General features: G+C 38.9%; 2 protein-coding genes across 9 annotated transcripts in view; both read left to right on the forward strand.

The window, feature by feature from the left end:
* SPDL1 (spindle apparatus coiled-coil protein 1) overlaps nt 1-16,016 on the forward strand; it is a 32,901-nt gene extending 16,885 nt beyond the window's left edge. For 3 of the 8 annotated variants that reach the window (XM_039877583.1, XM_039877536.1, XM_039877547.1), the window contains one exon: nt 175-659. In XM_039877583.1, the coding sequence (XP_039733517.1) occupies nt 175-659 (485 nt within the window). The other 5 variants (XR_005656047.1, XM_039877565.1, XM_039877570.1 and 2 more) reach the window with 5 other exon arrangements.
* Nucleotides 16,017-18,605: 2,589 nt separating this feature from the next.
* The window catches only part of DOCK2 (dedicator of cytokinesis 2), a 366,360-nt gene continuing 358,535 nt past the window's right edge, over nt 18,606-26,430 (forward strand). The window contains exon 1 of the mRNA XM_039876355.1: nt 18,606-18,920. Coding sequence (XP_039732289.1) covers nt 18,878-18,920 — 43 coding nt within the window. The 5' untranslated portion in view covers nt 18,606-18,877. The remainder of the gene's footprint in view (nt 18,921-26,430) is intronic.

Below are 26,430 nucleotides of genomic sequence, written 5' to 3' on the forward strand. Positions count from 1 at the left end.
AAGAAAGATATAAAAGACAGAAGCAATATATATCAATAAAGAAATGAATGAGTTTTAAAAGAATGAGAAAAAAAGAAAGGAAAAAATATATATCAATAATTAGTTCTACCTCTTTATGTTGATCGTGTCTTTGATTTATTAACTGGATATATTTTTAATGATTTTTATTCTCAGAGAAAATTGAAGTCCCTGTACTCAAAAAGAGGCGTGAGGTTCTGCCTGTGAATATAACCACCTCTAACAGTGTATGTGCCAGCAGTGCTGCTGAGGAAGTTTGTAGATTATCACCTCAGAAAGAGGAGGCACAGTCCTGTTCTAACAATTTAGAAGGTAACACCCCACCGTTAGAAAAGACAGTTTCTGTAAACACACCAGGAGTCATTCTCTCTCCTCACGAAAATCTGCCCATGAATATTCAGCCAGCGAAGGAAAAGAAATGTGTGAAACTTACGGAAGTTCCAGCTATAAGTGAAAGAAGTGGAAACACCCCTGATTCTCCCAGGTCAGTGTCCTCTTTTATTCAGGACAACAAGCAGACTTCATCTCTTCTCTATCGCTGCATGAACTGTGCTGTCTGTTTCTTAATCTGTTTTCTTAGTATTACATGCATTATAATTCCCCAGTTTCATATGTCTACCTTCATATGTCTAACTTTTTAAAAACTTTTCTAAAAAAAAACTTTTTAAGAAAGACTGAAATGATTACAGGGGGAAAGGACGCATGACTAAGGAAATTAAATATTATACCTTTTTGTCTCATGAAACAGAAATATCACAATCTGCTACCTTTCTGAATGCTTTGTTAGTTTGAATAAATATATGGTTATTTTTTTCCTGGTTCAAGTGTGGCCATGAAAGAAAAACTAGCTTGCCTCGTAGAAGGCTTTCTAGTAGTCTAAGAAATTTCAGCCTTGTAGAAACTGTTAGGTAAAATTTTTTATGGCTTTTTGAAATTGTTTATCCTAAGCCTTCAAGAATGGGTTTTGATACCCGTTTTGACATTTTCAAATATCAAAGGTAAATTCATTTTTGTTTTATATCAAAACTTCAGGGTTTCTGGTTTCTACATATTTTGTTTATGACTAAGAGTGTCTCTATAGAATTCACATTTTAAGGGTCTTATTCTTTTTAAAAATTAAAACAATAGCGGTCAAAAGGCAAGAGAAAGTAAGTAGAAAGGAAATATCTCTTCACTGTTTATTCTTTCTTATATTATTATTCTGCTAGTTGAAACTCAATTTGAGGTTTTTTTAATGAGACAGACTATTCTGCAGCCCAGAATTCCATTTTATTTTTATTTTGCATTTTGTCTTTTATATGTCATGCTGACATTAAAATAGTGCTTTAGCATTTAATTTTTTTGTTAGGCGTGCTTATCAAGAAGTAACATATCACCCTTGTGATATGTTAATTCTTTAATTTAGGCTTTGCTGTGACTTTTTATCGACCTTAAAGATCTTTCTTTAGGCATTGAAAACACTAAATCTATTGACATAAAAAGGTTCTTTTAGAAAGGCAGTGACTTAGTTTTCTTAATTTTATAACTGGAGCCAATTATAATTTTTTACCTTATATACACCAAAAAATCACTATGTCTTATTAGAGGCCCATTATACTAGAGTATTATCTCTTCTTTAATTTTTCTTAACCACACTTGAATTCAGAGTGGATGCTTTAATGCCTGTAGGTTAGCTGCTGAATCACAGCTTCAAACAGAAGTTAAAGAAGGGAAAGAAACTTCAAGCAAATTGGAAAAGAAAACTTGTAAGAAATCACACCCTATTCTGTATGTGTCCTCTAAATCAACTCCAGAGGCCCAGTGCCCTCAGCAGTAGACTTTTCTTTTATAAGAACAAGGTACCGCTTGCCCAAAACATTGCTTTGGAGCTTAAAGATCATTTCTTTCTACTCATTTTGCTAGGACCTGGCATGTTCCCACTTTGACCAAATCTAAATTTTGTTGTGACTCTATAATCAGGAAGTTCCTTAAGTGATGACACTTCATGGAGCTTCTATGAATTACAGTGAATAAACTATTAACTGAAGGAAGATGTTATTAAAATCTGTTTGTTGCATTGTGTATGGATTTTTAAAGTGATATTAACACATATCATCAGAGCCATATATTTATATTGTAACTGGGTTTTGTCAATGTTTAAAACACCTATGTTCATCTTTGTATTTTTAATTCTCAACTTTCTAAATAAAAATCTTTTCCTTTAAATTATTATAGTCTTATCTGTAACTTAATTTCATGTATACTATAGGTGTGTGTATTAGTCTATACTAGATAAATAGATAGATATTTATTTTAAGGAATTGGCTTAATGTGCATATGAAGGCTGGCAAGTTCAGAATCTTCAGTCCAAAAGCTGTCAGGCTGGAGACCCAAGATTTTGAACTGGGAGAGGTTAAGTTACTTATTCAAGGACACAGATGTTATTAAATGATGGAAAAAATTAAAGAATGATAGAGATTGTAATATAATATACAGAGCACTAAAAGAACAGAGAAAGAAACAAACTGCCTGGGGCTTTTTATATATTTTTTTCATCTCTAATCTGAGATAGCTCCAGAGGTTTCCTAAGGCATGGAGAGAATAGCAGTACAGGTAGAAGAAATAACTCTTCAAAGAATAAAAGCTTGAAACAACATCTCTAGTTCAGTAAACTGTGGACTTCAAAATGACTGGATGTATAAGGTTTGTGAATAGCAGTAATAGTAAATTGAATCTGAAGAGATAGTAAGGAGCGAAATTATGAAGAGCTTGAGTTAGGAAAATCTTTTTTATGAATAAAAACTTACACAGACCTATAAACAAATTGAGCAACTGTGGTTAAAGGTTGAAGAATAGGAACGACAAGGGAACCTTACCCAGCTAGCTTCTGCCTTACCTTCCCTGGGCACTGAGGTAATTCTGTTGAGTCTTTAAGAAATATATTTTAAAAAATCACTGTTGGAGATGATGGGAAACAATTAAATAATTGATATAAGCAAAGCAATTATTGAATAAATTTAAAAGATTGAATAAATTATTCAATTTATTTTTAGTAAAAACTCTACAGGCATAATGGAACATGGATTTAGAAAAAGATAAGCATGGAGGCAGAAAAGAGTAGTTTGACCATTTGGTAGTCCAGGAAGGACATACAGGTGCAAACTGAGGCAGTGGCATTGGGAATGTGGAGTGGTGGTTGGATTTAAGGTACTCTGTAGAGAAGCAAAGTGGTCATGAGTTGTTGGCAAAATATGATGTGGGACTGTGGGGAAAGGGGTACATCTGCTATATTTAGATAAGTGGTGGTGGTAACAAACTAGGAGTGGAAGATATTTCTGTTCAGATGAGCACTTTTATTCAGGTACCTGTGGAGTGCCCATTTGGGGGCAGGGAATGTGTTTTTCTTTATGTAAGCAAAAATAATAAGTCTTTACCAAATCTTTATATTTGTAAGGAAAATGTAAGACTAACAAACTCTATTCTAGCAGGCACTTTTTTCCCTCAGCATTATTTAAAAAGTGGCCTTGGGGTCAAATGTTTATAATTATTGCTTGGATTTATTCGATTTTCATTGATTAGACATAAGCCTTGTATATGGGCCTACAACAAAGATGGCAAAATGATTATGTTTTGTCTCCTTGGGTAAGGTATTAGTAGAAGTGAGCTAGTGTATATAACATAGGTGCTTTATGTTATATCTCTTAATACTATGTAATTTTGCATAATAGTTACTCCTGTAGCATCAGTAGTTAGACTATCAGAACTCAAATCTCCACATAAATGTTAGATCTAGGCAAGTTTAGACTCTGGGAATAATTTGTTCAGGTAATATTTTTTAATATTTTAATTTTTTATAATTATGTAAAATATGTGGATCTAAAGTAAAATCTACAAAGCAAGGTATATTTAAGAAATCTAGCTTCTATTCCTGTTTTCTCCTCCCACTAGGAGCCATTTATATTTTGTGGTTTCTTTTTTTTTACATCACAAATATAGATAGGTAGATAGGTGTAATCTTCATTCTCTTAGACAAAAGTAGCATACTGAGTGATATCAGAAAGATTGTGGACAGGAAACACCAAAAGCCCATTCCTCCAAGAAATCAGCCAATAACTGGCAAGGACTGTCAGAATCAACTTTATTGGATGCTGGAAACTAACCAAGGGTTTAATAGCAACCAGGCAAACAGCTGAGTCTGGACATTTCAGGAAATCTCTGATAAATCACTAGCTAACCACTAAGCTAATAGAGCGAAGTTTTCAGTGGCCACACATGACAAAAGGACACAGACTTTACAAAATTAGGGCAGAAAAGTCATTTAAAAATTACAACAGCAATTGCAACCAGCAATAATAAACTCAAGCAGCAGGAATCTGATTGCTAAAGTTGGCACATTATAATACTCAAAATGCCCAATTTTCTACAAAAAATTACAATACATGGGGAAAAAAAGTATGATTCATACATAGGAAAAAAATTAATAAACTGTTTACAAGGAAGCCCAGACAGTGGACTTACTAGGCAAAAACTTCAGATCAGTTTTAAGTATGCCCAAAGAGCTAATGAAAACCATGAGAACAATGCCAAAGAGAGACTATCGATAGAAATTATTAAAAGGAACCAGATAGAAACGAGTTGAAGCGTACAGTAACAGATGAGAAACTCACTGGAGAGGTACAAGAGCAGTTTTAGTATGTGGAAGAACCAGTGAATTTAGAAGATTGGCCAATTGAGATTATTCAGGCTGAAGAGCAGAAAGAGAAGAATGGAGAATAATAAACAGCCCGAGAGTCCTATGGGGCTCTATGAAGCATAGCAATATATACATACCTAAAACTGCTTTAAAAATTATTTAATTTCAACAACAGAAAATATGTAATACCCACCGCACAAAGTGAGGAGGCTCCCTTTTTACATTTGAAAAGTAAAGGGAAAAGGAGCAAAAGAGAAATTGACGAGCCGTATAATACAAAATAACCACAATACCAAAGGACGCAGAACTCCTTCCAACTCCGCCTTCACTGACAGCAAATCTATTTATTAAAGACTGTATTTCACTATGATGACAGCAGGGGGCACCCTTCAACTAGGAACCTTGTAGAAACACCCCAGAATTTCCATGACAGATAGAAAAAAACAGACTCAAGCTGAAGGAAACAGAAAACAAGACTACCTCTTGAAATTGACCCTACCAACACCCAGAGCTCTCCCCTTCCAAAAGCTACATGAAGGAAGAGTAAAGTGTAACACAACACTCTAAACTGGGAAAATTGATCTAAAACACCCAAAACTTAATTTTTTTTAAATAAAGAAAAATTCTCAGAACTCAAGCAAAAAAAAAATTTATAGAAACGTGAGAATTAGTCTGACATAAGACTTCTCCAGAACAATATTTAGAAGAAGGCATTAATGATGCAGATTTTTAAAACTTTAAGGAAAGAAACTGCATCAAGAATTCTATTCACATTGAAGTTATTCTTTGGCATCAAGGCTATAGGAAAACTCTTTTTAAAATGCCAAAATCTCCTAAGAGTAATCATTCCAACAAAAGATGATAGGGGAAACTTTTGCAGAAGTCCTAAAGGATTGAACAAAGAACTAAGTATGTTGTGGATCATTGGAACCAGATTTCTCACTGTTGGAGAAGGAAGTAAAACTAAAAGAGGGAGAAAGCTGATGAATGAAGAGGAAGGTTAAAAATGAACACTGTGATGTTGGATTGGAGTTGAAGGTATCAATATGAACTCATGGTGTTTTGGAGATAAGACAGATTTTTAAAAATTCGACACATACACACAGATATACAGACACAGATTCACATGCACACATATGTATTTCTTAGCTCTATCTACTGATGCCTAGAAACAATAGTATCTCAGTAGCAATGAGTACATCTAGCACATTTAGCACCCAGAGATCTTGGTTACTTAATACCATTCTCCACTAAATAAACCATATTTTTGAGAGATGGCTACTTTCAAGACTAAACTGAGATGAACCCTGAATATTTTGTCCCCCAAAGTAAGAAAGTACTCAAATAATGGGGGCATATCAAAATGACATGGGTGCCAGCTTGAAGTATCTCCCACTGGGCAAATCTAGGAGAATTTGAATATCTAAATAAATGATAATAATGGATTATATTGAGTAAAAGAAGAAACCATGAACCATATTGTTTGGAGTAAATACATGAATGAATTAATAAAGAATGAGAAAGCTTTCTCACAGTAAAATCTCATTTAGTAAGCGTAGAAAGAATGATGGAATTCAAAAATCTATTTGGTAATTATATTGATAAGTGATACAAGAAAGAATCAATAGATGCTAAACCTAATGGGCTAAAAGTATGATGAGTTATAGACTACATAGTCTCACAGTACTCACAAATATATATTAATTACAATGGAAAATCTAGTAAACTTCACATGGAGAAACTTGGAAGACATCATCCTAATCAATAAAGTTAACATCCCAGTAACAGGATGAATTGAGAGTATGCATGTCCAGATACAAAGTAGTGAGAAAAACATATCACTTATGTAGTATTCCTGCCACAAAATGCATAACTTTTCTTCTAATCATGACAAAACATCCTGAAACCCTAACTGCGGAGTATTCTATTCAATAACTGGCTTATAATCTTCAAAATGCTGAGATTATGAATGACAAGTAAAGGCGGAAGAACTGTTCCCCACTCAAGGAGACTAAAGAGACATAGCAAGTGATAGAAAACAATGGAACAACTGGAAAAATTTAAATGAGGATCTTGATTAGCTGATAATATAGTGTCAATGTTAATTTCATGAATTTGATCATTGTGCTGCCCTTGTTTTTAAGAAATGCACTGTGAAGTATTTAGGGCAAAAGGGCATTGTGTCTGTACCTTATTTTCAGATGGTTCAGAAAAACATGTATTGATGGGCATTATTAAGCAAGTGTGGTAAAATGTTAATATTTGGAGAATATGGGTAAAGAGTCTACAGATTTTGTGTAACTATTAAAACTCTGTAAGTCTGAAATTATGTTACAATTAAAAGTTTTAAAATACTATTTGCATATGATAACAGTATAAGTAGAAAATCTAAAACATTTTCATTTTGTGGATTAAAATTAAAAACTAAATTTACTAAGGGTACCTATTGAATACAGGGTTAATATTTTAAAAATCAATTATACTAGGTAAAAACAAATAGAAATGAAAAAAGATAATTACACTACTTATAATAGTATAAATTATATAATATTCCTAGGGATAAAGTCAACAAAAAAGATGCACAAAACTTCTACACCGAAAACTATAAAATGTCATGCAGATACATTAAAAAAGATCTAAGTAAATGATGGGATATACCATAATAAAGGCATCACTTCTCTCTCCAAATTAATCTAAAGATTCAACACCATTCCAATAAAATTCTTTGCAAGCTTTTTTTCTGGAACATGACAAGTTGATTCTAAAATTTATATGCAAATGCAAAAGGCCAAGAATATCCAAGGAAATCTTGAAGAAGAACAAAGGTAAAGGACTTACATGAACAGACATAGAGGCCTGTTAAAAGATGATAATTAATTCAGTGTAATATAAATGCAAGCATTGAGAAATATATCAAAGGAAGAAAATAGAGACTCTATAAACAGAGCCAAACACATGCTCATCTGACTTGTGACCAAAATATGACTACAAATGCAAGGGGGATTGGGCGGTGGGGTGGGCGGGGAGGTGGGGAGGATAGTCTTTTTGAAAAATAATGGTGAGTCAATTTGTATAACATATGAGGGAAAAAAATCATCAATTCTAAATGTATTGCAGATGTAAATGTAAGGCAAGGTAATTTTCCATTAGAGCCCAATCTTAAATCTAGAAAATCTGATCCCATATCTAGTGTTCTTTTTAATAATGGTACTTTCTCTGATCCTTGAGAGATACTTTATATAGAACAAGAAGACAAAGGAAAGTTAGCAAAGAAACTAAAAGAAGCAAAGAATAATTCAAAAGAGAATAAGAATAGTAAAATTTAAAACCTAAATAAGTGATTTCTTCTAACTGAACATATGGCCCTTTGAAGCAATGTTTTTGCTATCTGGTTACAATGAATTCTTTACCATGAATAATCTGTTATTCACATTTCCTCTAGATTCTGATTGTGAAACCCACCCTCTTTTTTTTTTTTTTTTTTTAATAGCTTTATTTTGGTGCTGTGCATTAAACAGTAAAAAGAAAAGAGTTGCCCTGAGCTGTGTTTGCTATGCAGACTGTCCACTAAGTTGGGAAACAGGATAAACCTACATTTGAACAGTATATTACTTATATGCCTAACAACCTGAGTCACTGGCTGTGAGCAGCCCATGGGAAGTGTTGTTGTGTAACTGAATGGGAAAGATTTTCAGAACATAGCACCTGGAGCCATAGCCAATTGTGTTCTTTACAGTAGGAGATTTGAAAGGCACACTTCTATGGTCACCATACCTCTTTTAATTTCTTCTTTATTCTGTGGTTTCCTCCAGCTACCACTGAATTTGTCTGCTCTATTTTCCAGTAAAACTCTTTAAAAGAGTTGCTTTTACTCACTGCTTCTATTTTCTTATCTTGTATTCTCTCTTTAACTCAAACCAGGCTTTGTCTTGCCCCTCCACTGTCTCAATAACTGTTGTCCTATTCTTCCACAGTAGTAGACCATTTAGATGGACATGTGGCCACCTAGAATAAAGGCTGTATTTCCTTCCAGCTAGATGTGGCCATAGGACCAGATCCTAGCTAAAGGAATGTAACCAGAAGTGATGAGTGCTCCTACTTCTCAGCCATGTCCTTTTCTTCCTCTGTCTCTCACTTCCTGCTAGCTGGCATGGGAATGTGGTGGTGAGCCACCTTGAATCATGTACTTAATATTGGAAGAGCAAGAAAGGAGCCTGCATCCCTGATAATTCCATAGAGCTGCAATGCTAATTAGGTCTTTATGTGAAAAAGAAATAGGCTTCTATCTTATTTAAGCTTATTTAGGGGGTGGGGGTGATCTCTGTCTTTGGCTGTGTACTTATCTCTATCTTTGTATCCATACACATTACAGGCTCATCCTGCTGATACCACCTCTGTAATATAGCTTGAATTTGACCGCTTTCCTTACCACTTAGATCCAATCTACCACCATCTTTCCCTGGATGATAAAACAGCCTCGAACTGGCCTTATTCTTGACCTATTGAATTTATTTTATTCTTGACCTATTGAGTTTATTTTCCAATGAAAATAATTTTTTTAAAAATTAGCGTTTCACTTCCTGCTTAAAATCCTCTAGTGACATTTTTCGATGCACTCCATCAAAAGACCACCAACAACACACCTAAAATAGAACATATTGGGTTTATTGCTTGTGACTGTATACCATGAGGAGCTGTAGGGTGGCTCAGTAAGACGGGTTTAGAAAGGATCTTATTATAGGATTTAGGCTCGTGTTGGTGAATTTGGGTAGTGTTTAAGGAAGCACAGTTAATTCTATGCTTAGATATATTAATAAATCTCATATAGAAGGATGGAAGATTAGAATGAGGCCAGAGCTGAAACTGATTAAAAGAATACCAGTCACTCATATTAGCCATGATAGGGAGATGTTTGATCATTTTTGTAGTTAATACAATGTTTTTTATTTTTTTCTTCTGTATTTATTCATGATTGTAGAGTGGTCTAGTTTTTATCTCTATCCATTGTGGCCACAAATTAGCCTTGTCTGATGTTAATTTTTTGAAAAATTGTTGATGTTCAATAGGAGAACACCACAGCCTACCTATAAGTGCCAGGCCAGCTCTTGACTCTCAGGGGCTGCTTGTCTCTTCATCACTTCCCGGTATACTTGATAAAATTCAAACTCTACCATAGCCTTCAAGGTCCTGCATGATCTAGTCCCTACCTAAATTCTCAGCTCATCTCCTACCACATAGTCACTGCATTTCCATACCACTGGTCCTTTTTTGGTTTCTTGAATGGTCCAAGTTTGTTCTCCCCTTAGGACATTTCCAGCTGTAGTTCATTCTTTCAGGTGTCACTTCTTAAATATTACTTCCTCAAGGAGTGTTTCTCTGACTCTCTCCTTGTTAACTCCCCCAAGCCACTCCTTATATCATTTTTCTATTTCGTTTTCTTTATTAAACCGTATCATGTACTTGTTGATTTTCTGCCTTCCCTGCTAGGCTACAAGATCCAGAGAGAAGGAGTCTCATCTGTGTTGTTTGCCAAGATACATTCTCAATGTCTCACTACAGCGCTTTTCACATGATGGGCTCTCAATAAATGTGGAGTAAAGAAGCTCTCAGCCTCTAGGGATGAGTGGAAAGCAAGTAAGTCAAAAATTACAGCATGCTGTGCAGATGTGCATTGGACTCTTAGGGAAGAGACACACCCAAATTATTAGATGCTTATTCCCAGAATGCGAGAGCTTATGAGGAGTCAGTTGTGTCCTGTCAGCCATATACTTGCTCTTGATTTCTCTAGATTGAGATTGTTCGAGGCATCCTTGAATAACAGTTTGCTTTCTCCAGGAACACCTACTGTTTGTACTTCTGAAATGAGAGGACCCAACTGCGTTGGTTTCCTATCACCCAATACAAAGCCTACGTATTGGCCAGAAAGTGTTGGCCTACTTCATTTCTAACACTTGCTGGGGGTCACAACTCAAATGTCTACAGGGACTTGGCAGGCACCTTAAATGAGTGAAGTAATCGAGTTTACTTTATTAGGGCAACCTAAGAACTCTTGACACAGACCTTGTCTTCATATCTATAAATATACGCACCCTCCCCAAGTTTCCTGAAACATATCCTCTCCGTCTCTCTTGTTTTCCCACTTTTGATGGAACACGAGCTCAAGTAGTTTTTTTTTTGTTTTTTGTTTTGTCTTTACCTTAAGAAAAAAACAATTGTGTAAACCTAATGATAAATGGCACTCAGGACTTGGCTTCAGCACTGCGGGGAAGAAGAGGGAGTGCCGGAGACTTTGGCAAACTAGAGTGCATGCTCTGGCTAAAGAACTGCCACTAAAGTCGCTTCCAGCTGATTTCTGCCTTGTGGAAATGCAGACCCTCTATTGCCAGTCCTCCATATTTATTTTGAGAAAAATTAGAAATCTAGGTGAAATCCCTTGATGGTTAATTGTTGACATTTTTTAGATTAAACACTGTGAGAATCAAATGTGCTCGTTAAACATATAGGTCATCCTTAATATTTTGCCTTTGAACTGCTGGTGCTGGACCTCTGTTGAATGTATAGTTGTCTCTAGGTGAGGAGTCAGTGCCAATCAGACATGGATAAGACACGGGGTTGATGTCATTGTACATACATTATGAGCGTTGGCAGCTTTGCCTAGAGATTCTGGACAGAAGAGGCACTTAACGAGTAAGAATAGTTTATGAGAATGGGCTGCCGTGGGTGCCAAGGAGGGTTGTCTAACCAGAGGAAGAGTTGGGAGGTGGGAGTAGGGTGTTAGCAAGGAAGTCTTTCCATAACAGTTTAGCCTAGAGGGAAAAAAAGGTGTATTTGTTGGAGGAAATATGAGAGCACACAGAGATGTGTGATAACTTGTGGCACTTTTAGGAGACTTCAAACAGTACCACGTGGCAAGACACCACCTCTGTAACACGGCGCTGTGTGGTGTCGAGTGATCACGTGTATTTGGTGCAGGGGAGCTGGGCTGAAATGGCAGTGCAGAGGAGGCAGGAAGCTGCAGAGAACAACTAGAACGTCGTCATGAGGAGCCTGCATGATGCTCTTAAGAGTTTAACTAGTATCCTGAAGGGTATGGAGGATGCACTAAGGGGTGTTAACCAAGGCTTTGACATCTTAGCTTTGTAGTTCAGGAAGATATCCCCGGCAGCCATGCGATAGTCAATTAGCAGTAAGGTTTGAGGCTATTAATATTTCATGAAGTAAAGTAAACCCTATTACATAGGAAAGCTTTTGATCCTCCCTCATCTCAGACCCCCAAATATACTTCTAGAGATTTGACTGTTACCTTCTGGCAGACTTATTTAAATGCCTCATTATTACATATAGTTTTTGTTGTTGCTGTTGCTGCTTCCTTTAGTGTAGCTCATTATTCCTGAGCACTCAAGTCCTTCTTATCTAGAGTCTTTTTGGTCCTCTTAGGGACCTAGAGTTAGGCAAGTACAAGTTGTCGCTCCAGACTATTTGAACTGCTCAGAGCATGCTCATAGAACCTATTTGCCATGACTCACAAGTAACACAAGAAGAGATGATGATGATGAAAATACCAAATAATACTGTGGAGGCTGCAATTCCCAAAGGCAGCCACATGTCAGACACCAGTGGAGGGAGGGCAGAAGACCCTTGACATTTACCTACTGATATGCCAGGACTACTTCTAGGTAGATGTCTCCCTACTTGGGGTCCAAGTGCATTCTGACTGAGAGTTAAAGAAACAACAGGGAAGAGGGCCCACCCCTGTAAACTATAGGGGACAAGCTAGCAGGCTCCATAGTAATGCCAGTGGCGCCCAGTGAGGGCTTCCCAAGGCAGGAATAGGAGGATACTTCAGGGGCTTGAGACAGTGACTTTTTAGCAACTCATATGGAAATATTTCAGTAGCTAGTAATCATTACAGCCATGCTAATGAATTATAGTAAAATCTCAGACCTGAATCTATGATTCTGATAAAGACAAACCTTAAAAACTTCCCCTTCTGCAATGCCTTAAGGAAAGAAATTTTTGTGATTTACCTAAACCTGGGTCCAGATGGATTTCTTTGACCTGTGCTTGAGGCTTGGCATGGTGCTTTTCTGTGGAATGCCTTGATTTTGCAAAGGTAGTAAAATCTCCCAAGTTACCACAAACCTGCTTTGTTTATCTTTTCTAGCTTATTTCAGGAGTTTGAGGAGACCACAACTGCTTAGGCAAAGCATCTGGGAAGTAACATGATGAAGAGATTGGAAGGAGGCAAGACCAGATGCAGGGAGTTCAAGTCCAAGTTCCAGATAAAGAGAAGCTTAACAAGGTAGGGACATGGGAGAGAGGGTGGAACCAAGAGCTGTTTTGGTCTTGATCATTTGGAGTGAAAGAGAGATTAAGATGAGGCAAGTTTCTGACCTGAATGAAATGGATGAAATAGAGGGTGACAATACCACTCACAGGCAGTCATAATGCTTGATGGCCAAAAAAAGGGGTCTCAGCCCTCTAGCCTTCGTTTACTTATTGTCGAAATGGAGATAACGTACCTACCTAATAGGACTAATTTGAGATTAAGTGTCATAATGCATGAAAGTGTTGGATCAAGGACTGGCATACAGTAAGTGCTCAATAAGTGTTAGCAATATTTTTTCTTCAGGAAATTGAGGTTTAGAAAGGTTAAGTCATTTGTTCTAAATGACACAGCTAGGTAAGTGATGGACTGTGGATTCTGGCACATCAGTTGGAGCACAGAGTCTGGTCACTGCACCTGTTAAATAGGATAGAAACAATCACAAGAGGGGTAGGCCTGGAGTATGGCTATAATGATGAGCCTCGTTTTAGAAATGGAGAAATTAATGTTCAAGGGGAGGAGAGGTTCAGGGGCAGTTGGACACATGGGTGTGGACCTAAGAAGAGGTCTTTGGTCAGAGAAGTTCTTGTTCCCATAGTCATCTCTTAGAGTCTGTGAAATTCGAGTCATCAGCAGTGTACTACCTAATAGCCAAGTTATCTGATCGATGTGTGTCCAAGATAATTATAAATGCTTAAAGTGGTTTTAGTGATATTTTTTATATTTGATCGTCAATCTCTCGCCAAAATTTTTCATAATGCTATAGAATCATTAAGTATAAAAAGGTTATATTTCAGAAATATAAAAACCATATCCTAATCAGTATGAAGTTTAAAGATTTCTATATTAGAAACCACTCTATTAAGAAGTTAATTAACTTTCAGTGAAAATAAATAACTTTCTAAACTTCATCTCTCTTGACTATAAGCAAATTTTCAACTCCTTTAATATATTGAGTAATTTCTTTAACATTATTTAAAAAACAGATTCCTATTTTAGATTTTATAACAAGCTGAATTAGAGAAAAGTCTTCAGTGCTCTTCAGGCTCAACCTTATTTATCTTCTGGCATTACCCACACCCTTGGTCCCTCACCGAGTACTTTACCATATTGTTGATGTGAACTTGTCTGTATGTATGTTAGAAACCTAAGAAGAAAGAACTAGCATCTCTTAGGTCACCTGGCCATGGGTTTATAAAGACAATAGAATCTATGTAGCAAGAAATGACAAGCTATGGTTATCGGCCAAATCTGACTCACTGCCTGTTTTTGTATGGATCGTGAACTAAGAATAGTTTTTACATTTTTATATAATTGAAAAGGAATAAAAAGAAGAAAAAGGAGAAATATTTTATGACACATGAAAATATTATGAAATGCAAATTTCATTGTTTATACATAAATAAAGTTTTATCGGAACACAGCCATGCTCACTTATTTACATAACTATAGTTGCTTTCATGCTGCAATGACAGAGATAATTACTTTCAACAAAGACTTTATATAGTGCTCTTACTGCTTTGCAGTGCTGTCCAGCAACCTATAAATCTCAGGGATGTGATTATAACTCCATAGTGTTTCAAGTGCCATGCATATCACACAAAATGTACAGCAATATTTTGTTTTTAATTACCAGTGCAATAGCCATCATGTCAAAAAACAAAAAAGGGAAATAAAATATAGTGGGATCCAGATGTCACACTTTTAAGGCTCAGTGAAATATGGATTATTTTGTTATTAAATTAGGAAAACATTGTGTTTATAATGCCACGACACCACAACTGTGCTAAAAGAATACGGTACAACAGAGTAAGTACGCGTCACAACATTTCCAACTACAAGAAAATAGTGTTCAGAAAAATTAGTACATTTAAACTAAAACATCTCATCACAGCATAATTTCTTTATAAAAATAAAAAGTGAAAATAAGACTGCAACAAAGGAAGTCTCCAAGTGGCTCATTTATTAACCACACAAAGAAAGAGATTTATTGATGGTGAATTAATTAAATTATATTTGATTGTAGCAGCAGATGAAATGTGTCAGAGAAAAAAAAGTAGCTTAAGAATATTAGCCTTTTGGTGACAGTGATTTCTTGAAGAGTTGACATTGAGAGCAAACATTAATAATCAATTTAAAAACAAGGCAAATGATTTCTAATGGTTTTCCTTGACTCTTGATAAGTTGACAGATGTTACTACTACAGCTCAGGTGTTTATTTGATGTGTCAATGCTGACTTTAAAGTCAATGAAGAATTCTAAGCTTCTATGAATGGTTCATGTGAAAAAACTATGGGCAAAAATATTTTCAAAGAAAATAAGGAAATGCTAATTCAGTACAATCCGAAGTGGAATCTGCTAAGATGTGTTATAGCTGTGGCAGTAAAAATATGTGGGGAACAGAAAAAAGGCTTTGGACAAGTTTACAAAGGTTATAAAAATGCGAAGTGTTTAAAGCCTATGCTAGTTTATTGTAATAGTCATCAGAAGGTATTTTGTTGAAAATATTTGAATCTGTTATGTATTATTGAACCAATTGCATCAAAAGCGAATTTCAATTTTAGTATATGTGCTGCCAAAGCCAGCACAGAGATGAATTTCATTAGCTCTTCTAGCTTTAACCATTGTCTGTTTTGTGAACTTTTGTCAAAAATAGAAACCGAATATCCTGACTTGCTCTACCAACCACATAGCAGTTGGTTTAACAGTAATAAGTCATGTGTGACTTTTTGAGCTCAGTGTCGAGATTAAAATTTTTCTTAATGAGAACAGCCTTTGACCACTATTATTGAACACTGGATAACTTTGGAAATTAGCTTTTGCTGAAGACTTCATAATGTTTCTGAATGGATTCAACCAAAATTACAAAGCAAAACAATGGCTAAATGCAGAACACCATGTTAAAATCATTTTGATGACAATTAATGTTTAAACAAGTAATGTCAAGTTGCCTTAAAAACTTCCTGTGTTGTCAAAAATTAAAATAAAAAGTGAAATGGCTATTCCCATACAAATGTTCAATGAACACGTTTTCCAGGCTTACACTACAGTTCCAGCAATGTTTTTCAGACCTTAATAAAAGCACAAAAGAAATTTTTAAATTTCAAAATCCACTTAACTGTGCAATAGAGGAGTTTCCATCTAATCTTCAACTGAAAGTGATTAATCTGCAATATAATGATGTGCTAAAAGGCAAACAGCAAGAGGAGATTTAATAGGATTCTATAAATGCCTTTTGAGCAATGAAAATGCTTAATAAAATCTTATGCTCATGGATTGATGTCACTATTTGACAGTACCTTCCTTTGAGAGTTTTAGCCAACTGTGAAAGCCAACTACACAGTCAGCAGACGACTATCCTCACTTTTGACACCAATTGCAAGTTTGGGGGAATCCCAAAACCACCTACAGGGTCAATATTTATTAGAAAGACTCACAGAATTCAATGAAAATTGTTATGCTCAGTTACCATTGTTACTGGGAAAGGACACAGATTTAATTCAGCAAAGGGAAAGAGTACATAGAGCAGAGTCCAGGGAAGTACCAAACATTTCTATTGTCCTCTCCACATGGAGCCAGGATGTATTACTTTCCCAGCATTGATGCATGACAGTATGTATGGAGTACTGCCAGTCAGGAAAGCTCACCTAAACCTTGGTGTCCAGAGGTTTTACTGGAGCTCTTATCACATAGGCACAATTAATTGATTGATTGAATGAATGAATGACTGCCCCATGATTGATCTCAACCTCCAGGTCAACTGATATCCAGTAGCCCAATGCCCCTGTGTATGTCACACTGTCGATCTTTCTGGCATGGTCAGCCCCCACCCTAAATCATATTTTTAGATTGTCCAGTGTGATTCAAGTTCCCCAAGCAAACCATGACATTCCAGAGGCCTAGATATCACCTCCCAGTGGCTGAGGATAAACACGAGACTTCTTTTGAGGGCAAGGTTCATTCTTTATTACACACCACTGTGAGAAAAGACACTGTTAAAGATAAAACATGTAAAGTTTCATTACAGAGCAGCATTATCAGATGAACATTTGCAATCAATTTTTATGAAAAGAAACACTTTCAACTGCAATGATGTGAAATGTGATCTACCCCCAAAATTTATTTTTCTCATTACTAGACCTATATCACAAATGAATATGCTCAATTATTAATATCAAAATTTGATTTTTATCAATAAAAATTGTGGAAAATTGAATTCTCTTTTATTGTATAAGTACTTTCATAATATCCTTGATTTTACCTCTTGAACGGCAAAGACTGAAATATTTAGTCCCTGATTTTTTATAGAAAAAGTTGCCAACCTTTGATGTATAGTCCAGTTTTTAGCATTGCTGTGATGTCAACATGGTGCAACTGTAGACACTAATTATTCAATCAAACACCAATCTAGGTGCTACTTTGGAAGGATATTGTAGATATAATTAATACCTACAATCATCTATAATCAGTTGAATTTAAATAAAGGAGATTATCCTCAATAATCTGAGTAAAACTGATTCAATCAGTTGAAAGGCCTTAACTGAGCTTCCCTTAAAAAAGAAGAAATTTCATCTGTGAACAGCAGCTTCATCTTCTGCCTGAGAGTTTCCAGTCTGTGCTTCCTGCTGGCCTGCGTATGGATTTTGAACATGCCTAACTAGCTAGCCCCACATTCACATAAACCAATTCCTTCCATTAAATCTCTCTCTCTCGTGTGTGTGTGTGTGTCTGTACATATATGTATGTATAGTATATATACTTATGTATATGTGTATACGTATTACTGGTTCTATATCTCTGATAGAATCCTGATTCAACTGCTCACTATAAAAGATAATACCCAATTTGTGCTGCTAAAAATCTGAAAAGGAAATAACTTTAGAAAAATGAAATTAATATTTTTCCATAGCTGCCTGTCAGATGTAATATTGCCTAATCTATCTTATTGACTCTAGTGTAAGGCAGAAAAGGAGTAATAAGAGTTATGAATAAAGAAAGAAAATTCAGGAAGACTTTAATTCAGTCTTATCACTGTGGATCAAAGAGACATTTTTGTTTCCTGATAGAAACTGTTCCTAGAGCAAAAATGAGACTTTTCCAAGAAATATCTCTATTAGCCTAGCTCTAGGACTCTTTTCCTGGGGTCACTGTTGCTGGCTGTTAGAGCGCTCTTGACTTCCTGGCATTGTTACTAAATCCTGTGCTTGTGTATTTTCAGAGAAGACCTTCTTGAGCTTTTATCAGATTTTCAGATGGGTCTCAGGCACCAAAAGGATAAAAACCGCAAATGGCCTCCCCTCCAGTGGATATTTAACACTTGTGTGTCACCTACTGCCTGCATTGTCTTCTCTAATCTGCACAATAATCTCATGAAGTACGCACTAGTATTCTGTTTTACAGATGAGAACACCGAAGCTTAGAAAAATGAAGTCATTTGTTCTAGCTGCACGACTGATAAGCAACAGAGTCTGGATTTGAACCCACATCTGACACCAATTCTTATGCTCTGAGGTGGGAGGCAGCTCTGTTCAATCACTGGGCCCCATCATCCGGATACTTCCTGCAGTTGAGATGGTAGCCTGGGTGGCCCCAAAGTACCTGCTTAGCCTCTGCCCATGTGCCTGGGGGTGAGACAAATTAGAGGTGGCCCCAAGCTTTTGGGGGGCCTTTTGGCCTTCTAGCGCTAGCCTTCTAAGGCACTCTTGCTCATCAGGAGGGAGGAAGAGGAGCAGGGTGCCCGGAGAGGGGAGGGCGGGCCCTGAGAGAGAGTTTGAAAAGAGGAAGGAAGTGGAGTTCGGCAGAACGCCTAGCCACCCCCTAGCTGCTTCCCTGCAGGACGACGTGAGGCCCCTGGCCCAGCCATGGCTCCCTGGCGCAAAACTGACAAGGAGCGGCAAGGCGTAGGTAGGTGTGGGTATGGGGTCAGCATCAGGGAGGAGGGCAGGTGGTGGGAGAACCACACACAGGAAGATGCTGCGAGAGCTGGCAGGGCATGTTGACTCAAGGTCTGAGAGCTCAGTGGCTCCCTCACCCTCTTGTGGGGCCAGCTGGGTGGGGGAGAGGAGGCAAGGGGGAGAGGAAGGTGGGCACCCCACCCAGCAGGCTAGGCCCAGCCCGCACCATCTTCCCCACTTCCACAGGCTGCCCTCTCTCCATAACGCTTATGCATTTCCCAGACAGGGTCCAGCCCAGTGCTTGGCAACTCGGTGCTCTGTGCCAGATTCAGAGACTCCGCGGCCGTGTCTGGAGACTTGGCCTTCCAGGGGGAGCACTGCTCTCTTTCTAGGCCTGCCCTTACCTGGCCCAGCATGCTTCCCTCTACCTCTTTCCAAAGTGACACCTATCTGTTTGCCTCCCCTGCCTGTTCTTCCTGCGTCAGGTGACCTCTGATTTGGTGGAGTATAGTTCCAGAGGGCTGTTCAGGATTGGAGTAGAGCTCGGCCTTGGAGAGCCTCTTGGGGAGAAAGGCTTTTGCCAGGTTATCTGGAGTTATCCAAGAAGCCAGCCTCATCAGCTTCAGCCATCTAAGCTCCCAGAGGCCTCTGCCTCAAGCTCAGGGGCGGAAGTGGTGGCTGGGGGAAGGGTAACTTCAGGTACTGGGACTCTTCTAAGTGGCATCCGTGGTGCAATCCCCATTGACTCACTGCAGTTTTCAAACTTAAGTGTGAATTTTAAAACTGCTCTATGGCTTGCTACACAGGCAGATACCAGACACTACCCCCGGAGATGAGGGTTGACAGGTTAGATGCTGGAGAACCCAGTGCCAGGAACGATTAAATGCAGGAGGTTTCTAGGCCACTGTTGGAGAAACACTGCACTGGACAGCTCAACATTTATTTGTTAACTTACTGGACACTAGGCACTGTTTTAAGCTAAATGGTCTTCATCCATAGAATAAATAATCCAAACCCTCAAAAGGGCTCAGTCTCTCCATATATAAAAGGAGAAGTTTGAATTAGATTCAATAAGGATCATTTTTAACTTCAAAGCTTCTCTAACTCTAGCCCTTCCAGCTGGGAGTATCAGGCTGACACTCTTCTCAGGGGAAGATGGGGACTATTAAATGGAGTGGGCCATTGTTGGTGGAGGGACCAATGTGGCCTAGGATGTGAAAACTGGACACAAAGGCATATCTAGGAAAGAAGAGCAGTCCCTCCTGAGGGAGAGTGCATTGAAGGGAATGATTATGCTCAAATGAGTTGAGCCACATTTTGGAAGGCTATGAATACCAGGCTATGAATACCAGGCTAAAAAGCTGAGACTTTTTCCACTTAGGCAGTGGAGAGCCATAGAGGGCTTCTGAGCAATGAAGGGGCATGAACAGATTTGTGCTGAAGCCAGTATGGAGGGAGGCTGGGTGGACAGAACGAGGGTGCCTGGTTGGTAGACAAGGGACAGTATTGGTGGTCCAGGGTAACCTCGGAAGTTAGTGGGGAGACTGAGTGTGGTGGAAGAGCCCACCCTTTGTCCCAAGGGCTGCAGTACATTCCTGTTGTGTAGACATTGTGCTATGGGGTGAAGATCATGAGCTCTGGTGCCAGACTGCATGATCTTGGATTCCAGCCTCCAACACTTCCCAGCCCTGTGACCTAGATGCGTTACTTACTCTCTCCAGGCCTCAGTTTCCTTGTCTGTATAATGGGGATAATAATGTTTCCCAGAGCTGTGAGAGTACTGAATGAGTTAATCCACATAAAATGCCAAGAATGACAGTTGCACAAGTAATCCTCACTAAATGTTATGAATGATTATTTTTGGATTTTGCTACATGGGAGCTCGTTTGAGGATATAACATCACAGGATGGGATAGAACTGTAGGGTGGAGTAGGGTTCTCACCCTCCCTAGCAGAGGAAATCTCACCTACGTGCTCAGGGTCTGGGAACTCTTAGGCCCTAGGCCTGGAGGCTTCTTGATCTGATAGCATAGATATTTTTTATGCCTACTTTTAGAATTTCTATTTTCTGGGGATCAGACGGTCTATGACCCTCTAGGGAGCTAGAGAGCACTTGGTAGGTGCCTGCTCATCAAAGAGGATATCTTTTCTCTGCAGGTAAATGTTAGAACTAAGGGAAGTAACCTCTAACCCTCATCTGCAGGCTCTGGGTAGATAGAAGGAAAAGGCAAGGCTTAGGTTATGATGAGATGAGTGACTGGAGTCATCCAACAGAAAGAACAGTGGCCTGAGAGTAAGGAGTTCAGATTTGAGCTCTGACATCCCTGTTCGCAGAAAGATCTGTGCTCTAATTTTCTGATTGTAAATCTAAACTATTAATACTTTTCTATTTCAAAGTGTTCTTTTATGAAGAGCATTTGAGGTAATGAATATGGGAACCTGGAGGAAGACAAAGAGCTAGAGCCATGGAAAGGATTATGGGATTCTCGAAATATCTCTGGAGTCCCAGCCAGGCCTAACACAAGGAGAACCTGAGGTTTGCTTTCCCATTTGGTATCCTTTTCAGCGCCGGTAGCATTTGGCCATTCTTCCTCTGGCCTAATTATTGAGGGCTGCTGGTGTCTGTCTGGGAGGCTGGCTCTACAGGAGGTCGCTTCATCACCAGAACCTCTTAGCTTCTTGCTCACTATTGGGCAGGCAGGGTGACCTTCATATAGATCCCTGGCCAGGTTATTTTTCCTTTCTTGATGGAGCCTTAACCTGTGATCTATTAGAGTTTCAGAGAGGACCCTTTGCTAGCAGTGGGTAGGAGTTCCAATGGACAAGACAGTATGACTGAGTAAGAAAAGGCATAGCCTCTGCCCTTGAAGAGGTATGTGTAAGATTTAGAGGCTTGGGCTGTGAAGTCAGAACTGAGTTCACATTTGAGCATGTTTCTTCATCTGTAAAGTGGAGATAATAATGATAATATGGATCTCATGAGATTGTTCTGAAGACTGAATGCATGATAAGTACTTAGTAATTTGGCTTTCTCAATGCAAGTTAGTGACTGAGCTCAAGGGGGTTACCAAATAGTTGTGGAGCCATGAGAGTCGCAGGATAATGCACCCTAATGCCAGGTTCAAGACACTCATGCCTTACAAGAGTGTATGTAGTGTTTTATGGTTTACAATGCCCATTCTTGTGCAATGTCTTTGTCTGGCTTCAGAACATCTATATGAAGCAATGTATTATTCTCATTTTTCAGGTGAAGAAACCAAGCCACAGAGTTCACCTAATTTGGAATTACTTGATCTGGGCCTGAAATTCACTTGACTTCAGACCCCAGGCCCTCTTCACTATTCTAGAAGGGATGTCATAGACAAAGGCAAGGGGTTGATATGTGTATAGTATTTGGGTTAAACAATATATAACCCACTTCAGTTTTAGTGGATGTTTGTAGTGAAAAAGAGCATTGGAGAGAGAGATTACAGCCAGATCGTGAAGGGCTTTGAGTGCCAAACTTACACAATTGGACTTCATTCTGTGAGCAGTGGAGTTTTTGAGCAGGCTGTCATTTGTGAAAAGTTAATATAATTAATTTGGAGAGGGTCAGGGATAGAGTAGAACAGAAGTGGGTGACAATTTACCTGTCTACTGCCTTCCTGCTTAGTTAATCCCATGGGAGTCCACTTATACTGAACATTTCCATTTGGCATTTACTATCTTAATCTTCTCTTCCAAGACTCTTGTCATGATGAGAGCTTTGTCTTTGTAGGAGAGAAGGGAAGGCAGGAAAGAAGCAGGTAGAAAAAAAGTAACAGTATCAGTTAGGATTTAATGTGATTATAAGTGACAGAGAACCTCCAAAGTAGTGGCTTTAACAAAGCTAGAAGTTTATTTCTCTTACACAAAGAAAGCCCAGAAATGTCCTGTGAAGAAGTGGTAGGGAGGCTCATTCTGTCTCCTGTGCTACTCCCTTGGCATGAAGCTTCTGCTTCCTGAACCAAGCTGACTGCTTGAGCTTCAGCCATCAGGTCCACCTTTCAGCTAGCAGGAAGGATGGAGAAAACAAGATTATGACCCTTTTCTTTAAGGACGCTTACCCAAATGCCCATTTGCCACTTCTTATAGCCTGTTGACTAAAACCCAATCACATGACTGAACCTAGCAGTAAGGGAAGCTAAAAAATGTAGTGCGTATTGTAGGCAGCTATGCACCCAACTAAAAATTAAGTGTGCCGTTCCTAAGGAAGGAGGGAAGAAGGATATTGGGGATGATATGTTAGTTTGCTCAGGCTGCCATAACAAAATACCACAGACTGGATGGCTTAAACAACAGAAATTTATTTTCTCCCAGTTCTGGAGGCTGGAACTCCAAGATCAAGTTGCCAGTAGATTGGTTTCCTCTGAGGCCTCCTTGGCTTGCAGACAGCCACCTTCTCACTACTTTGCCCTCGCATGATCATCCCTCTGTGCATGCTCACCCCTGGTGTATTTACCTTGACAGCTTCATGTTAATGTAATCATATCCTTAAAGACCCGATCTCCAAATGTGGTTACATTCTGATGTCCTGGGGCTTGGGATTTCAACACATGAATTTGTGGCAGAAGGGAGGACAACAGTTGTGTTCATAACAGATGACCTGCAGTCTGTGACATAATATTTAGTGACTGAAAAAGAAGGCTTCAAGGTAGGGATTTTCTGTTAGCAAGTGAAGGTAGAAAAAAGACTTGTTTGCTCTGAAGTTGGGCCTGACAGGTAGATTTGTATGGGACTTCAGTTAGGCCGAGAAGCCTATTCTCTATGCAGTTGTCTCTAGTTACGATTGCATACCTGTGCGTGGTGTTAGGGAGTATTGGTTGGTTTCTTCTGAGGTCTGTGAGGGAACATCTCTTCCCTGCCTCTCCCCTAGTTTGCAGTAGTTTGCAGAAATCGTTAGTGTCCCTTGGCTTGTAGAGGTATCACCCCAATCTCTGCCTTCATCTTCACATATCATTTTCTCTGTGTGTGTGTCCCTTTCCAAATTTTCCCATTCAGTGAAGACACCACCCTAATGATCTCATTTTAACTTGAAGACCTCTATAAAGAATCTGTCTCCAAGTAAGGCCACATTCTAAGGTACTGGGAGTTAGGACTCTAATGCATCTTTTGTTTGGGGGAAGGGGCAAAATTCAAACAGCTATAGACTTTGCAAAAATAGAGAAGGGTTTTTTTCCACATCTTGATTGGAGAATACAGATGAATCTGAGGCCACCCCCTGGTCTAGGGTCGTGGATGATACTGTTGCAGCCCAGGACCCTGGACAGAGCTAGTCCATGCCAAGATGGACAGATATGGAGTAGGCAATGGGTGTTTGAGTTCCTTGTAGAATGGGCTCTTATTATGAGAAAAAAAAAATCTACTCAAACTAATTCAGTAAAAAGGTATGTGGTATGTATGTGTATATAGAAGTGGTGTATTTTAAGGGTCATGGGAAGTCAAACAGAAGTGCAGGAAACATGAGTGGCAGGCCTCTGGAAGGGCCGGAACCGAGGCTGCCCTGGAAACCTCTGCTTCTCTTTCCATAGTTTTCCAAACTTTCTGAACATGTCACCTTCCTCCTCCTTTCTCTCACCAACTCCTAATCCCATTGCTCCTCCCTAACTTCAATTTTCTGGTAACACCATGGTGGTGGGCCCAGCATGCCACCTGTGCCAGTTCTGCAAGACTTTACATTTCACACATCCACCGAATCTTCTCTTTATTGATTTATCAAAGTCTTGAAAGAGAAGATCCGACTGACTTACGTTTTCAAGAAAGACCACTCAAGTCAGAGGTCATGGCCAGACTAAGAATAGGCTGCTACTGCCCGGTCCAATGCACTGTGACTATGTGGTGGGGTGAGGTCACAAGACTTGCTACTCATCTATCAGGAGCCATGAGTAGGGACAGATTTGAGTAGGAGCCTTGAATGGAACATGTATCCCAAATACACCAGGGCAGAACTCCACTACCGATGGATCAATTTCTACAACTCTTAAGGAGAAGAGATAGAAAGCATCATTCACTCACTAACTCATTCACTCATTTTTTCTTCATTTATTTCTTAAATATTTGCTGAGAATTTTCTACGTGTTAAGCCCAACACTAGACACTAAGATAACTATAATTAGGCAAATATGGGATCCTGACATTTTGGAGCTCAGAATCTAGTGGAGAAGACAAAAAAGAACTTCATGGACAATTTGATAAGCATATAATTGCAAATTATGACATGTTCTTGTAATAAAGAAGTATTGTTTCATGAATGAGAATATTGGAGGGAAAGATTTTAAATTGGATGGTCTGAGAAAGCCTCTGAGGAGCAATGGGGGAAAGAATTCCGAAGGAAAGGCTTGAAGGATCTTAATCCATGTATCTTTGCTATGGAGGCCAACCTCATCTTTGGACTATTCCCCAGAAATTAGTCTGGTGCAACATAAACACATGGATTGGAAATCTAATTCCTTCCTATCACCAATTCTTAGATGCCTGGGCCTCCTACTTTCCAATGCTTCAGCAGCTTGGGACTGTTTAGGAGTGCCCGCTGGGCCAGCTGGTTGAGTTCACTTAAGGAGATTGTTCTAATCTCTAGGCTCATGGGAGCCTCATCAGTCGGTGGACATCTTGTCCCCAGCCACAGTGTTTGTGTTTGAATGGTCCTTGACAGACCGTGCTTGCTAAACTGTCTGCTCCTTACATCAGCATCCTTATGTAGCTGCTGTATTTTGAGCCTGGTAGTGTAGCCACCATAATATTCTGCTAACTTCTAGACCTTTGGACTTCTTCCTGTTTTTTTTGCTTTTAAAAAGCTTACAGGCCTTTAATTTAATAGTTAATTACACATGGGTGCCACAGCCTGTGTTCTGCAGCAAATGTTCTGCAAATGGGGAATGATAATGCTTATCGCCATCCAACTCCAGAGAGATCTGGGTAGACACCACAAATGTTCCTTTTAATAGGCACATTATCTCCTTTCTTCCCAATTCTTTTAATTGGTGTGAGTTGAAAAGCAGTCAGGCTGAGTTTGTGAGCTTCTTAAGTCTTACTCGGTTTTTGGTTCTCCTAGTCATTCTTTGCCCCTCCTACCCCACTAGCACATTGTCAGCTTCTGCTTTGTTTAAAGCCTCAGTCACAGAAGCTGGGACTGGAGAGGGATGTGATTGGTACTTTTCTAGACCCCTCTCCAGACCCTGCTTCAGGGCACTCAAAGTTCCCCTAACGATGCGTGATCCCTTGGATCAAAACCTAAACTAGGATGGTGGAAGGAGACATAGGTGGAAGTTGAGACTTGCATAGATGCCCCAGGATCCAACGCAGGGTCTGAACAGAGAGGAGGCTGAGTAGGCATTCTTTGGATCGGATTAAGTGGTGGCAATGCCAGGCCTGAGGCACCGTGACTGAAATGTTGTGTCCGAGGGTTATACCTGGTGTTAGCTGAACCCCGAGTGTTTGCCTGGGAAGTGAGACCTTGCTGCTAGCCTCACTGGTGGTGACAGTAGAGAAGTTGTCTCAAGAAA

Source organism: Pteropus medius, unplaced genomic scaffold, assembly GCF_902729225.1.
Source record: "Pteropus medius unplaced genomic scaffold, Ma_sr-lr_union100, whole genome shotgun sequence".
In the NCBI taxonomy this organism is placed as follows: domain Eukaryota; kingdom Metazoa; phylum Chordata; class Mammalia; order Chiroptera; family Pteropodidae; genus Pteropus; species Pteropus medius.